The sequence below is a fragment of the Paramisgurnus dabryanus genome, chromosome 20 (assembly GCF_030506205.2).
Source record: "Paramisgurnus dabryanus chromosome 20, PD_genome_1.1, whole genome shotgun sequence".
In the NCBI taxonomy this organism is placed as follows: domain Eukaryota; kingdom Metazoa; phylum Chordata; class Actinopteri; order Cypriniformes; family Cobitidae; genus Paramisgurnus; species Paramisgurnus dabryanus.
Window position 1 is genome coordinate 8,855,516 of NC_133356.1, and position 12,920 is coordinate 8,868,435.

Below are 12,920 nucleotides of genomic sequence, written 5' to 3' on the forward strand. Positions count from 1 at the left end.
TTCTGTGATACCGTCTCCAAGGTATGAGCTGTGTTTATACAAAATTCATTAAATCATGAAGTCATGTGATTGATTTGATGTTTACATTTAATATATATTACGAAAATATTATATGTTTTGAAAGCATATTATAATTTAAAGGCTTTATTGTACCTGGCATTTGAAAATAACACATTTTAGTGTTGCAATGGCAATACCGCAACACCGTGAAACCGTGGTATTTTTGCTAAAGGTTATCATACCGCCAGAATCTTATACCGGCCCATGCCTAATTCAGAACAATGAGAACATGCCCCTGCAATTATGATAATGATAATTTAAGAAGTAAAAGGTTTTTAAAATGTCAGGAAAATAATGACATAATGAAAACTGTTACATACATGTTTACTTTCATTTTTGAGTCATTAGCTATATTTTAGGAAAGCATTATAAATGAAAATGTGAAACACACAAACAGCATCGCCACAAAGCACACAGGAAATCTTTTGTTAGATGACCTTGAATAAATACATTGAAAGGTATTCTGAAATGTGTCAGAGAACAGCTAAGTCCCCCTTCAAGTATATATATATGATATAAGTAAAGATGTCAGTGACCATCTGGGGACTCAAATGCTTTAATGTAAGTCTAAGCCATTCTCTACAGCTCTAAAATATAATGCGAAAATAAATTATTATTATTATTATTAAAGTTATTTCGATATTATAATTAAAAACAGAACTAATGCAATATGAAAAGGTTTCTTAACACAGAGCTAAACTGACCGATGATAAAACACAGCTTACAAACTGAAAGTAAACTTTCTGCTGTGTAAAGTGTGTTAGTGGCAGTATCAAAGGTTTGAATGCAGGCTTATTTAGGGTCATAAACTCTTGCAGTCTTCAGAGACTCACCAGAGAAACACGGTCTGACTATCTAATGAGAATCAGAGCAGAAGAAAGCAGTCACGAGATCAACTGACAGCAACAGCAAGGGGCTGGAAACATGGGATACAGAAGAGAAAGAAATGACAGGTGGAATGGTAAGATGAACAGAGGATATGAATGATCAGAAGAACAAAAATACAGTAATACAGAAAGAAAGAAAGAAAAATAATAATAATAATATAATATAACAAAAGTAGGGATGCTAAACGATTAATCGCGATTAATCGTTAGCAGGAATAAAAGTTTTAGTTTACATCACATATGTGTGTAAACTGTGTATAATAAATATGTATATATATATAAATATGAACACATTCATGTATAATTTTAAGAAAAAAAATGTATATATTAAGTATTTATATTTATATATAATATAAATTATACATAGATATACAAATGACTAAACACATGTAAACATTTCTAAAACATATACATGCATGTGTGTACATTTATTTATACAAAGTTATCATACACAGTTCACACACATATATGATGTAAGCAAAAACATTTATTCTGCTAACAATTAATCGCAATTAATCGTTAAGCATCCCTAAACAGAAGTCAGCACACTAGCGATTGAATGCAGCTTTGAAACTACACAATTCTGGAGAGTCTTTCTTCACCAAACAACACAAGTAGTACCCTTGCTTTAACCCAATTATTGACTGACGGTGCTTTATCAACTAAAATAAGTGGCTAATAAGTAGGGATGCACCGATACCACTTTTTTGGAATACGAGTACGAGTACTTGCATTTCAGTACTTGCCGATACCGATACTGAGTACTTAATAAAAAAACATGATTTAAATTTACAGGTAACAGCTTGAGTAATATAATTTAACAAAAAAAAACAACAAAGGACTAGTTTTCCAGTTTGTTGTAAACTCTGCCTCTTTGGACAACACAAGAGGCATTAACCCCTTACACGCAGCTCAAACATAGACATTTCTCAGACCGTGGTATCGATTACAGGTATTGGGGGACTTTTAACGAGTACTTTAGAAAATGTGGTATCGAGGCCGATACCAGTATCGGTATCGGTGCATCCCTACTAATAAGGGTCATTCATTCACAGTCTAATGACATTGAACTGAACTGTACTGTATGTTTTACACTGTGCATACAGTACATTAGCATAGACAAAAGACTGTACTGTATCGTGTCTTACATCAACAAAAACATATTACCAAAATAAACAAATTCTAACATTAATCTTGAAATGCACTTTTGGCACCATAATCTGTTTGTGCTTCATTTCACATACTGTGCTTTATTTTCAAGCAGGCAATAATATAAATCTTCAATCTGAAAATAAAAACGACTTGCACATTTGCTCCGTTGTTGTGTTTTGCATGTTGCATGCTGCGGATCATATGTTTTGGTCCTTGGGCAAGCTGTCACCCATTTCTATCTCTCAGACGGACAGCTCACAACACAGGAAGTCACATACTGTATTCTAGTGTTGGTGTTGTTAACGGAGTAATCTGAGTGCATTTGCAGAAGTTAATTCGAATATTACAAAAAATAAAAAGAGGTTCTTGTTTCTGTTTCAAGTGTTGACGACATGAACTCAACACTGCACCCGTCTTGATGTTGAGGATTAGATTAGTACCGTGTCATACTGTATTAAAAAATATTCTGTGTTAAAACACCTCACATTGATGGTATGTGTGGCATGAAAACCAAATGTCAAAAAAAAAAAAAAAAACTTAGGGTTGTATGGTGTAGCTTTTTCTGGTGACTGATCTGATGTAGTAAGCTTCATGAGAAAACTTTGAGTTTCTCCAGAAACCAGAATGGAGAACTACAGAAGTGACACTCATGTTACACGCATGTAAAAAGGACACGCTTGAATGTGAGATGACTTTTAAGGGCGTGCAGTATAACGGTATATACCACCATGGTAGCAAAATGTCAAGCAGTAACGGCTTTGGTACACCGCTTATACCGCGGTAAGACTGAGTCACAAAACATGAAGTAAAAAGCATGTTTTACATTTAAACCTGAACTTCCTACTAATGTTTCTAAACATTGTTATTGAGTTAATATATTTAAACCACTTAACTGTCACTGTTCCTGTAGAGGAACACCTAGTTTTACTTCAATATTTTGGATGTAAATGTTTATTGAATCATGACAAACTATATATTTTTGGAAAGGTCTAAGCCTCTAGAATACATATTTCAGCAGTGTTTTATAAAATAAATTATGTAGGGAGAGTAATTGATTAATTTATGAAGAGAGTGTGCTTCAAAACATTTATGTCCTGCTAAATGTCACTGTCCCACCGGTGGGATGCCTACAATTACTTCAGTGTTTTGCATATGAATTCTTATACAATCATGACAAACTGTATATCAATGGAAAGCTCTAATAGTGTAGTTTTCATTTGTCATCATCATTTTGGGAAAATATTGACATAGTGTGAGTCATTTTCTAAAAGGTCACGGGCCCTCAAGCGGGCCCACATTGTTTTCAGATATTTATAACACTAATACCCTATCCTAAACCTAAAAATCTTGACAAACTATATATCTTTGGAAAGCTCTAAGAGTGTAGTTTTCATATTTCATCACAATTTTGGGAAAATTCTGACATAGTCAGAGTCAGTTTCTAAAACGTCACGGGCCACAGGTGGACCCAATTTGTTTTTACATATGTATAGCACTAATGCCCTGTTCTAAACCTAAAAAATCTTGTGAAACTATATATCTTTGGAAAGCTCTTAGAGTGTAGTTTTCATATTTCATCAAAATTTTGGGAAATAAAGAGATGTAGTAAGAGTCAATTTCTAAAAGGTCACAGGCCAACATGTAGGCCCAATTTGTTTTTACATATTTCTAACACTAAAACCCTACTCTAAACCTAAAAAATCTTGATAAAAAATAAATATCACTGGAAAGCTCTCAGAATGTAGTTTTCATATTTCAAGGTCATCTGATGATAGAAATAATGTAGTGACAGTTTTTAGTTACATGACCCCACCCCCCATAGGAATGCATATTAATTTTATATATTCATAATTCTAATATCATATTATAAATCTTCAAAAATGTTGACAAACTATATATCATTGGAAAGCTCCAAGATTGTAGTTTTCATATTTCAAAACGTTTTAGCAGTTATAATAATGCAGTGACAGTATTTTATTAATTTGTGACAAGAGAATGCAGCAAACCGTTGACACCTAGTGGCCGTTGTTGGTAAAACCACTAAAAGTGTTACACAAACCTCATTTTTTGTGATTTTAACTTAAAATTTGGATCACAACTGCTTGAGACATATGGCCTCATGTTAACATTATTACTTTTGTGAAACATTTCCATTTTTATAATTTTATTTATCAAATTAACAAAGAAAAAGTCACACTTTGACTTTTAAAAAAGGTATGAAACAACGGTTACACGGTTAATAAAACTTTTAAATATGCGGAAATAAGTTGCCGCTTTGGGTAAGAAACTGTACATTTGCTGTACAGGAAGAGGTTGAAAAGTGGGCCATCTATCACATCACTGCACTGGCGGTGTGGCAGCGATGGAAATGTGACTCACCAGACAAATGAATTATTCACAGCACAGAGTCTATTAACCAGCACACACCACAAAACGTGCATTAAAGAAACAGACACGAGGGTCACACCAGCACTTAAACAAAAACACACAAAATGCACCATTCACGTCGAACAACCAGTAACAAAAGTCACACATTTAGACATTGACCCTCTTTACATGCTGACTAAATATTGGTCAATTGTAACCTAAGCTAGTTAAATTAGATATTTATTAAGAGAAAGCAGAAGAAAAGATGTCCTTCAATCTGATGGAAAAGCAAACACATCATTTACCATCTCTGCTATCAAAATACACGTCTGTAGGCTCCACCCATTAACCAATGTAAGCCACAGCTGGATACTGAGTCATAATCTCCAGTCAGCCCTACCATTGAATCTTTGTCTTTTACTAATCTGCCCTCATTGCCATTGCGCAGAAATAAAAATACTGTCGAGTGTGGTTTGGTCAAAAGCTAACAATGCGCATAAACCATTTCTTTAAATGACTCATTCAGATTCACAAACCCATGAGTTACTGTTCTGCACCAGTTTGACAAATTACTCAAGAGAAACGTTTGTGAACATCAGTTGTTAGGAGGATGGCGTAAAAGATGCATTGTGTAAAGACATTTGCATAGGTTGAAGACAGAGACATTAAAACGCATCAATTCAATTTGATTTATATAGCGCTTTTCACAATTGTTCAGTGTTCCTAATACAGTCTTGTGGAGTCTGATGACTGGGATTGATGGACTCTACAGGAAAACCCAATTAATCTACCAGAGACTTCTCAATAAAACTCTGTAAACTCAGCTACTGCACTCACAAGAGACATGTGTCCAATTAAGAATCTCAAGTTAACCAAACTGTGATTTTACTAAGATGCAACACACTATCATTATAGTGATAAAACTAATTAAAGTTGTTTAAAAATGCAGAAATCACAAATCTGGATATACATATGGCAAAATAGGACAATGACACTGAAGAAGATCTGTGTGTTACAGCTGACATTTTTCCAGCTCATTGGAATACTTGATTCTAATTGGTTAATCATTGCATTCAATTATCTACATAGATGTGTTTACTGAATATTAGAGCTAGAACATTAAAAAAATGTGTGATATATGATAACCTGCTAAATTATGCAATGTACAATATGTGATACATTATGCTTTAAATTCCCCCTGTGGTGAAAATCACGTTTTTTATTGCAGGGCTCTCAAAATTTCAAAATTCCTGGTAACCCTTCAGGCAGTCACTCTTTCGTTTTTGGTAGCCCGAAATGAATGAAAGTAGTCCAAATAAAAAATAAATTACTTTTAATGTAGAATATTGAGACAAAACATCTATCAAAACACAAATAACACAAAAAATTACATTCATCAGTACAAATTTTAGCTTCTAACTTAAGTGAAATATCTATAAACTTCAGATTCTGAGTCTGAAATATTAACTGAAGTCACAGATAAGAAAATGCCACTTGGCTTTGTACAAAGCCAATAGGGCCTCTAACCACAATGTTTAATTTGCTATTCTTCTTGTTGTTTTGAACTGTTCCTGCTCATCTCCACACCAAATACACTCAACATTTAATAGTGGTTCAATGGGTCACAAAACTCACAGTTTGAATCATCCAGTTACAGATTGGATAATTTTTTTGATCAGAAAAACAGGGCCACTGTCGCTTTAAGAGCGATTCTGCACAAAGTCACATATAATGTAGCATTTTTCGTAATACTCTTCACTGCCCGTACAATCTTTTTCACTTTGAAGCTTGCTGCGAGAGATAGTACGGTAATAACTGACAGGAAGAAGTTGGAGGATTTTGCACAACAAATCCATGACAAATCACGGATTGCTTCCTGTACTGCGGCTTCGCGTAATCGCCAAAGTCAAAGTAAAACTCAAGCACGCGCTGAAACGCAATTTAAATACGCGATTTCTGAATTTCATACACCGCAATTACCCATCCAAATCTGTGAGAAAATGCATAAGCATTTAAATATATTTTTCCTCCTTATAAGTCAAGATAGCCCACGGGCATGAATGCATTTTGGTAGCCTGACTGCAAAGCACAATACCCCCGGGACGTCGGGCTAGCAATTTGGCGAGCCCTGTATTGTTTTATTTTTATTGAAAATAAAAATTTTATAATAAAAATTTATTTGAGTTTTCAAAGACGTACATAGTGTGAATGATCTAGACTGTTAACATAACTAAAATTACTGCTGCAAGCGTGCATTTCATTAATGCATTGTGTGAAAATGTAGCATCTGTTTGGATATATACAGTATCTATAGTCTGAGGTGGTGTGAAAGAGTAGAGGTGGGAACTAATTCGCATATTCATAGATCCGCGTATATGAGGCAAGGGTGTAGAGTTACATTCGAGTTGTTTCAAAGCATGAAGAACGTTTATTACAAATGTTATTATGATGCTCGAAGATCGAATTTTTTAAGACATTAAATTATCAACTGCAGGGGGACTTTAAGTTTGTAAAATCAATTTGAATAAAAGTCAAATAAATTATATCTACATTAATCATGTATTTGACAATACATAATATGATTATTATTAAAATCATTCAGTTATTGCAGAACATTATCGTTGTGTGTTGCGATGTTTTTATATGTATTTACTTCAGTGGTTTCAATTTATCTTGTAGCCTTACACCCCCCAGTCACGGTGAAGATATTTAAGCAATAAAAATCGAAAATCAAACATCTTAAATCACTTACCCAAATTCAATCAACATCTTCACAGAAAACAATTTAAGGAAAATAAAAAGTTTCTCCTGTAAGTCTAGTGTATGAACTCATACTCATATAGAAATGAAGAGCAGTGAGATGAGATTAGCATCCTGCCACAGACTAACATTCGGCCCATATTAAAATCAGATCAGATCTCAAAACATCACATGCTAAGCTTCCTCAAGAGATTTAAAGCAACACTGACATGATGAAAGTCTCTTCCAATGAAACACCAGACTGGGGTGACATGCAATAGTGTGTGGTAAGAGAAAAGCATCCAGTTAACGGTTTCTCTTTAACTTTCAGTCTTTCCACTAATACAACATAAACCTGAACATTTTTATCCTGGCCAAGAATTGTACATTTAAAATCAAAGGCAGAGATGAAGTGAGAAACGAGTTTCATAAACTGTTATATAACCTGAATGTGTCATTGTTGCAAGTGCTGGGAAAAATGTGACAGAAACCATAATACAGGTGAAAGCGAGAAAGCTGGGGGCAGCCTTTTAAAAACAACCACAAACACATAGGTCGATGCACAGCTACACATTTACAGACACTTTACAGTTGTCTACAGACCAACAAAGACATTAGAAACTTGCAGGGAGATGCACTAAATGTTAATTTTATGTATGAAATTAAACTAATGACTAAATATATGTATATATTCAATATAGTCTGGCTCAGAGTAACTCACTTCTAGCTTAAATAAACTTTGGTTTATGTTTGGTTAAATGTTGTTTAGATGTTTGCTATTTCAACTGTGAATACAATGTGTTTGGTTTCATTAATATATTTCATTTATTTTTGGGCTGTGGTTAGACATCTATAAAATTTTCACAGCCCAAATTTTGCCTTGTAGATGCTTTTATCCAAAGCGACTTACAGCGCATTACAAGGTATACATTTTTCTGTATAAACTATGCAAGTTCCCTGTGTTCGAAATGTTTGTGCACTGCTAACGCAATGCTCAACCACTAAGCTATACAGCTTTCTTTAAAAAGAGAAGCAGCACTTAGTTTTGAAACAACATATAACAATGAAAAATTTAAAAAATTTTAAAAACTATTTTAACACCAGGTTCATTTTAACACCTATGTCAACCTCAAACATACAAAACTGTTTAGTCTCTTTGGTGCTAAATGCATTTACCTAAGGGTTAACATCCTCCACCCAATTATCTAGTGTACAGCATGGTTGGATAACAGTCTGCTAAACTAAAAGACACTTTCATGATGTGAACCAATAAAAATGAGCTCATTACTGACAGCTGGTCTTATTAAACTAAAGCCCCTTTCACACAGAAATTACGGAAAATACACGGAAAATACATCCGGGATTTTTCCAGGATTGTTTGATTTTTGGTTCATTCACACTGCAAATGATTTTCCAGAATCTGTGTGTGTATTCACACATAAAGATCCTTGGTAGGTTTTTTTCTCTCCTGCATCTGAAGTTTGCTTATTATCTGTTATTTCTCCAGAAACCACGCGTGCATTTTTGTTTATGATACGATTATAAAGGTGCTGGTGAATAATGGATATTTGACGAGCTCCATGATCTCTGCTTCATTCCAGTTTGCAGACATTTCTCAACGTGAATGTTAATGTTCATTTAAAACCTTTGTTTTAAAGAGCTGAGCGTTAATTGTTGTTGCGATGGCGTGCATGCATTTTTGTTTATTATAAGCTTATATGAGTGCTGGGGCGCTATTCTTTTATGCTGCTGAATGATCTCAGCTTCAGCACGGATAGTGACGAGCTCCCCGGTCTCTGCTTCAGTCCAGTTTGCAGACATTTCTTGTCTGAATGTTAATTTGCATGTAAATCCCTCGTTTTGAAGAGCTGAACCATAACTTTATGTTGCCATGACACACGCGTTGTTTCTGCATCTTGTTTACACAGAAGTAGAGGTGTGCAAAAAAATCGATTCGCATATGAATCGCAATTCAAGCTTTCCGATTCAGAATCGATTCATAGAATTCCAAAAATCGATTCATATAATTTTTTTGTAATGCCGTGTTACTATTGTCCTGAAATGAGTTTATCTCAGTATTCCCATAGACGGCGCTGCTTCGAATTGACACTGACGCCTTTACACTCTTGTCACAGTGTTTCCCACACATTGACTTTACTTGGGCACGCTCCCCATGTATATTAACAAGTGCCCAAGTATATTTGGCATCAAATTTTGTCTTTTTTGTTTTTCCGTGATGATGACACTCTTAAATAATGACATTTTGTGTGCGACATGATGAGTTCGGTGTTTGTTCACGTGCTCTCTGTTTCTCAATGAATTGGGATGCGACGCGAACAAGCTCGTGTCACATTGTATCCTTCATGTTTCTGAACTTGAGCAGAGTTTACCATTAGAGGACTTCACGGAGCACCCGCGGCCCGTATGGTTACAGGTTTATATTTTAAATGGTCAGTCGGGTCCGGGTCAGTCATAGTTAAATTACTTCGGGTCCCAAAGTCTGATTAATATTGTGTGTAAAACCCGAGTCGATCGGAGAATGGCTGTGAGTGCTACCCACTGATCTATATAAATGACTGGATTGCGCATAGAACGCTTGACGTAACTGCGTGAGGTGAAGCCAGCACAGAGTTCGAGCCGCCATCTTGGTATACCCAACCGGCAGAGAGCGTCATTGACTTCCATTCAAAATCATGATCAAAATGTACCCCCTTTACAGCGTATCAGTTACACAAGGTTAATTTTTAGGATATGTGTACGTTAATTATTTGTTAATTCTGGTGTTATTTGCAATGTTTATGTTTTAATCAGGCAGGATAATGGATTTATAAAAAACCGTTAAGGTGAGTGTGTCTGTTGCATTTGTTAATGACACGGGTAAAAATAAAGTTTTTTTTGACATTCAGCTACACTGTGACGGTCAGCGTTATATCTCTAAATAAGTTTAGTTCTGGGACCAAACTGCTGTGTGAATGGGGTTAGCGGTACTAATTTGACCAAGTTCTGTCTCCGATTATAACTTTCTGCCAGTTTGTGAGTGTGTATCGTAATTTCACACACTAATCCACTGCCTTTCTAAAATGAAGAAAACTTAAAATAGCCTTACAACAATTTGTAATGCAAACCATCAACAGTTCACGAAGGAAGTGTGAGTCAAACCAATGTTGTGACACTATGTTTTCAGCATACACGCGCATGTGAACTATTGTCAAACACTTCAAGCCATCTGCTTTCAGCACATATGCATTACATCTACATTTGTGCATTTGGCAGATGCTTTTATCAAAAAAACACTTCCAGTGCATGCAATCTATACATTTTATCCGTATGTGTGTGATACCTGGGAAGCAAAACCATGACCTTTTGTGCTGATAGCATGCATGCATGAACTAACGTTAAATGATTATAAAGTGTTTAAACAGAATAAATGATCAAAGATCGATGTTGTATCTTAATGCTTTAGGCTCACAGTAGCTTAAAGGTTTACTGTGCATCAAAGCAGAGATACGTTATTAAATCATAGATGACTGCATTGGTTAAACCATTTATCATAGGGCTTATACAAGACCCATCTGCTTCACAGATTAGGGCGGTCTATTTAATATTTACTGCTTTCTTACTGCTTCATCCACGAAACTCACAGTCACAATATGGTCTCTTCTGTCTGCTGTATCTATCGTATATGTCAGTACAGTAACCTTGGAAAAACCTGTAGACAACCTGAAAGTCAGTTCTGAAAGTTTGTAAGCAGCTTGGTCTCACCTGTAGATCTGCTCCCTGTGCCCGGCAGTCCATATACGTCTCCCAGGCCTGGGACAGATCAGCCAGGTGTGGGCTGGCCATGTCCAGCTGAACGCCACCGGCTCCGGTTCATCCACAGCAGATGACGGGAACTCTAAAATCCAATTACATTTTAAGTGGGCGCACTGGACATCCACATCATTTCTCTAACGTTAGCGGTCCATCCGGATGAGGGAAGGAAAGCCGTTAAATCCGTTAGCTCCTTCAGAGACAGAAGAGAACTTTTGAATTTTAAAATTCACACTGTTCACGTGACCAGTCATGCACATATTTTCATTGTTTTAAACGAGTGTTTAAAAGGGTGTAAAGTATTAGTATTAGTTTATTTTCGAGTAATACAGTACAACTGGCTTACAGTTGCTGTCAAGTAAAACAGTGCAAGTGGACAATTGCTGCAAGAGCAATAATATTTCCGTAAGGCTTCGGACTCAACGCTAACGCGAATTTCTCAGATTAAACGGTTAAATGAATGATTTTTGTCTTTTATGTATGGACAGGGACTAAGATTTGCGTGGATCGTTTCGCGCAAACAACAGTAGACGCAGAATATCCCGCAGCGTAGGCTAGCAGTCACTGATTTACTTCTGGCAAATATGAGATAGCAAAATGCCAAACACCTGCTTTTTATCATCGCATTTATATGATTAATTTTTAAAGCAACATGTAAAAGCTGTACAATTGAATAAAATTACAATATACGCACCGAATCTCCAGTCTTCCAACATACACAAGCAGTTTAGAAGAAAAAATTGCATGCAAAACAGTACAGGAAATAACGCCCACAAAACAGAAAGCTAAGTTACTATTGGATGAAAGGACGATAACCTCCTGTCAATCACACTTGTGCCGTCAAAGGACGCTCTCTTTCACCAATCATTCGGATGACGTCTAACGTGTCCCCCGTGTGGGCGGAGCTTAGGGGCATTACGATCGCTTTTAGCTGCTATGGGCGGGACTAATGTGATGATGCTATTGCGCAGTGGATCGGGGAGTACCAGTCACAGTGGAGAATAAAGGCTTGTTCAACTTCATGCAGCGCTGCACGGATATACCAGCGTATGACATAAAAGTACCGCGAGAGCAACAACAACAAAAAGGAAAAGTTCAGCTTTCGAATCGCTATCGCGGTACTTTGATGTCATTCAAGTCGACAATGATTTGCCACTTGCCAATTATATAGTCTTGACTATTTTTTATGATTGCAACGTTTTGTTGTGTCCCACACAAACATACATTTCATTGTGAAAGTATGAACATTTGTATAGGGCCGTTTTACTGACTGAACTGAGATCAGATACGCGCTGGTTGGTTCATCGTCACTGTGTTCCATGTCGTCACAGTTCTTTTGTAAAGATTAATTCATTATTTAGGTGCACACGGCGTCTCATATCACGCATTACAAATTTAAATATTCAACTGAAAACTGTCCTGAATAAGACCTTATTAAAATATAAACAATGTTATATCAGACAAGTCATTTTATTTTGCTTACTTTGACAGACAGACAGACAGAATGAATGAATGAATGAAGCACCCAATCGACACAAACTAACAATCAAACATTAAAAGAGAGAAATATTTCAGTAATTTGTGACTGGTTAATATTTTCAAATGATTTGCAGTCCTAAAAAAATATTTGCAGACCTCTGTTTCCCTCTGGTGGTCACACTTTGTATGATGCGTCTTCATGCATCTGACCATTACTGAATTTTACTGAATCAAAAGGAGTTCTTCTGAACATAAGCAAGGTCTATATGGCATTCATGCAGCTTTAAAGGTGACATATCATGACAGTCTGACTTTTTCCATGTTTAAGTGCTATAATTTGGTCCCTAGTGCTTTTATTAACCTAGAAAATGTGAATAAGATCAACCCAGTAACTTTTTGGTAAATCATTCTCCACAAGCATGTGAA

The 12,920-nt window shown here is 35.8% G+C and overlaps 1 protein-coding gene across 1 annotated transcript in view; it reads right to left on the reverse strand.

The window, feature by feature from the left end:
• The window catches only part of lyst (lysosomal trafficking regulator), a 65,998-nt gene extending 54,221 nt beyond the window's left edge, over window positions 1–11,777 (reverse strand). The window contains exons 1-2 of the mRNA XM_073812890.1: window positions 11,710–11,777; window positions 10,968–11,208 (exon numbers count right to left, since the gene is read on the reverse strand). Coding sequence (XP_073668991.1) covers window positions 10,968–11,048 — 81 coding nt within the window. The 5' untranslated portion in view covers window positions 11,049–11,208; window positions 11,710–11,777. The remainder of the gene's footprint in view (window positions 1–10,967; window positions 11,209–11,709) is intronic.
• Between the last annotated feature and the right edge of the window lie 1,143 nt (window positions 11,778–12,920).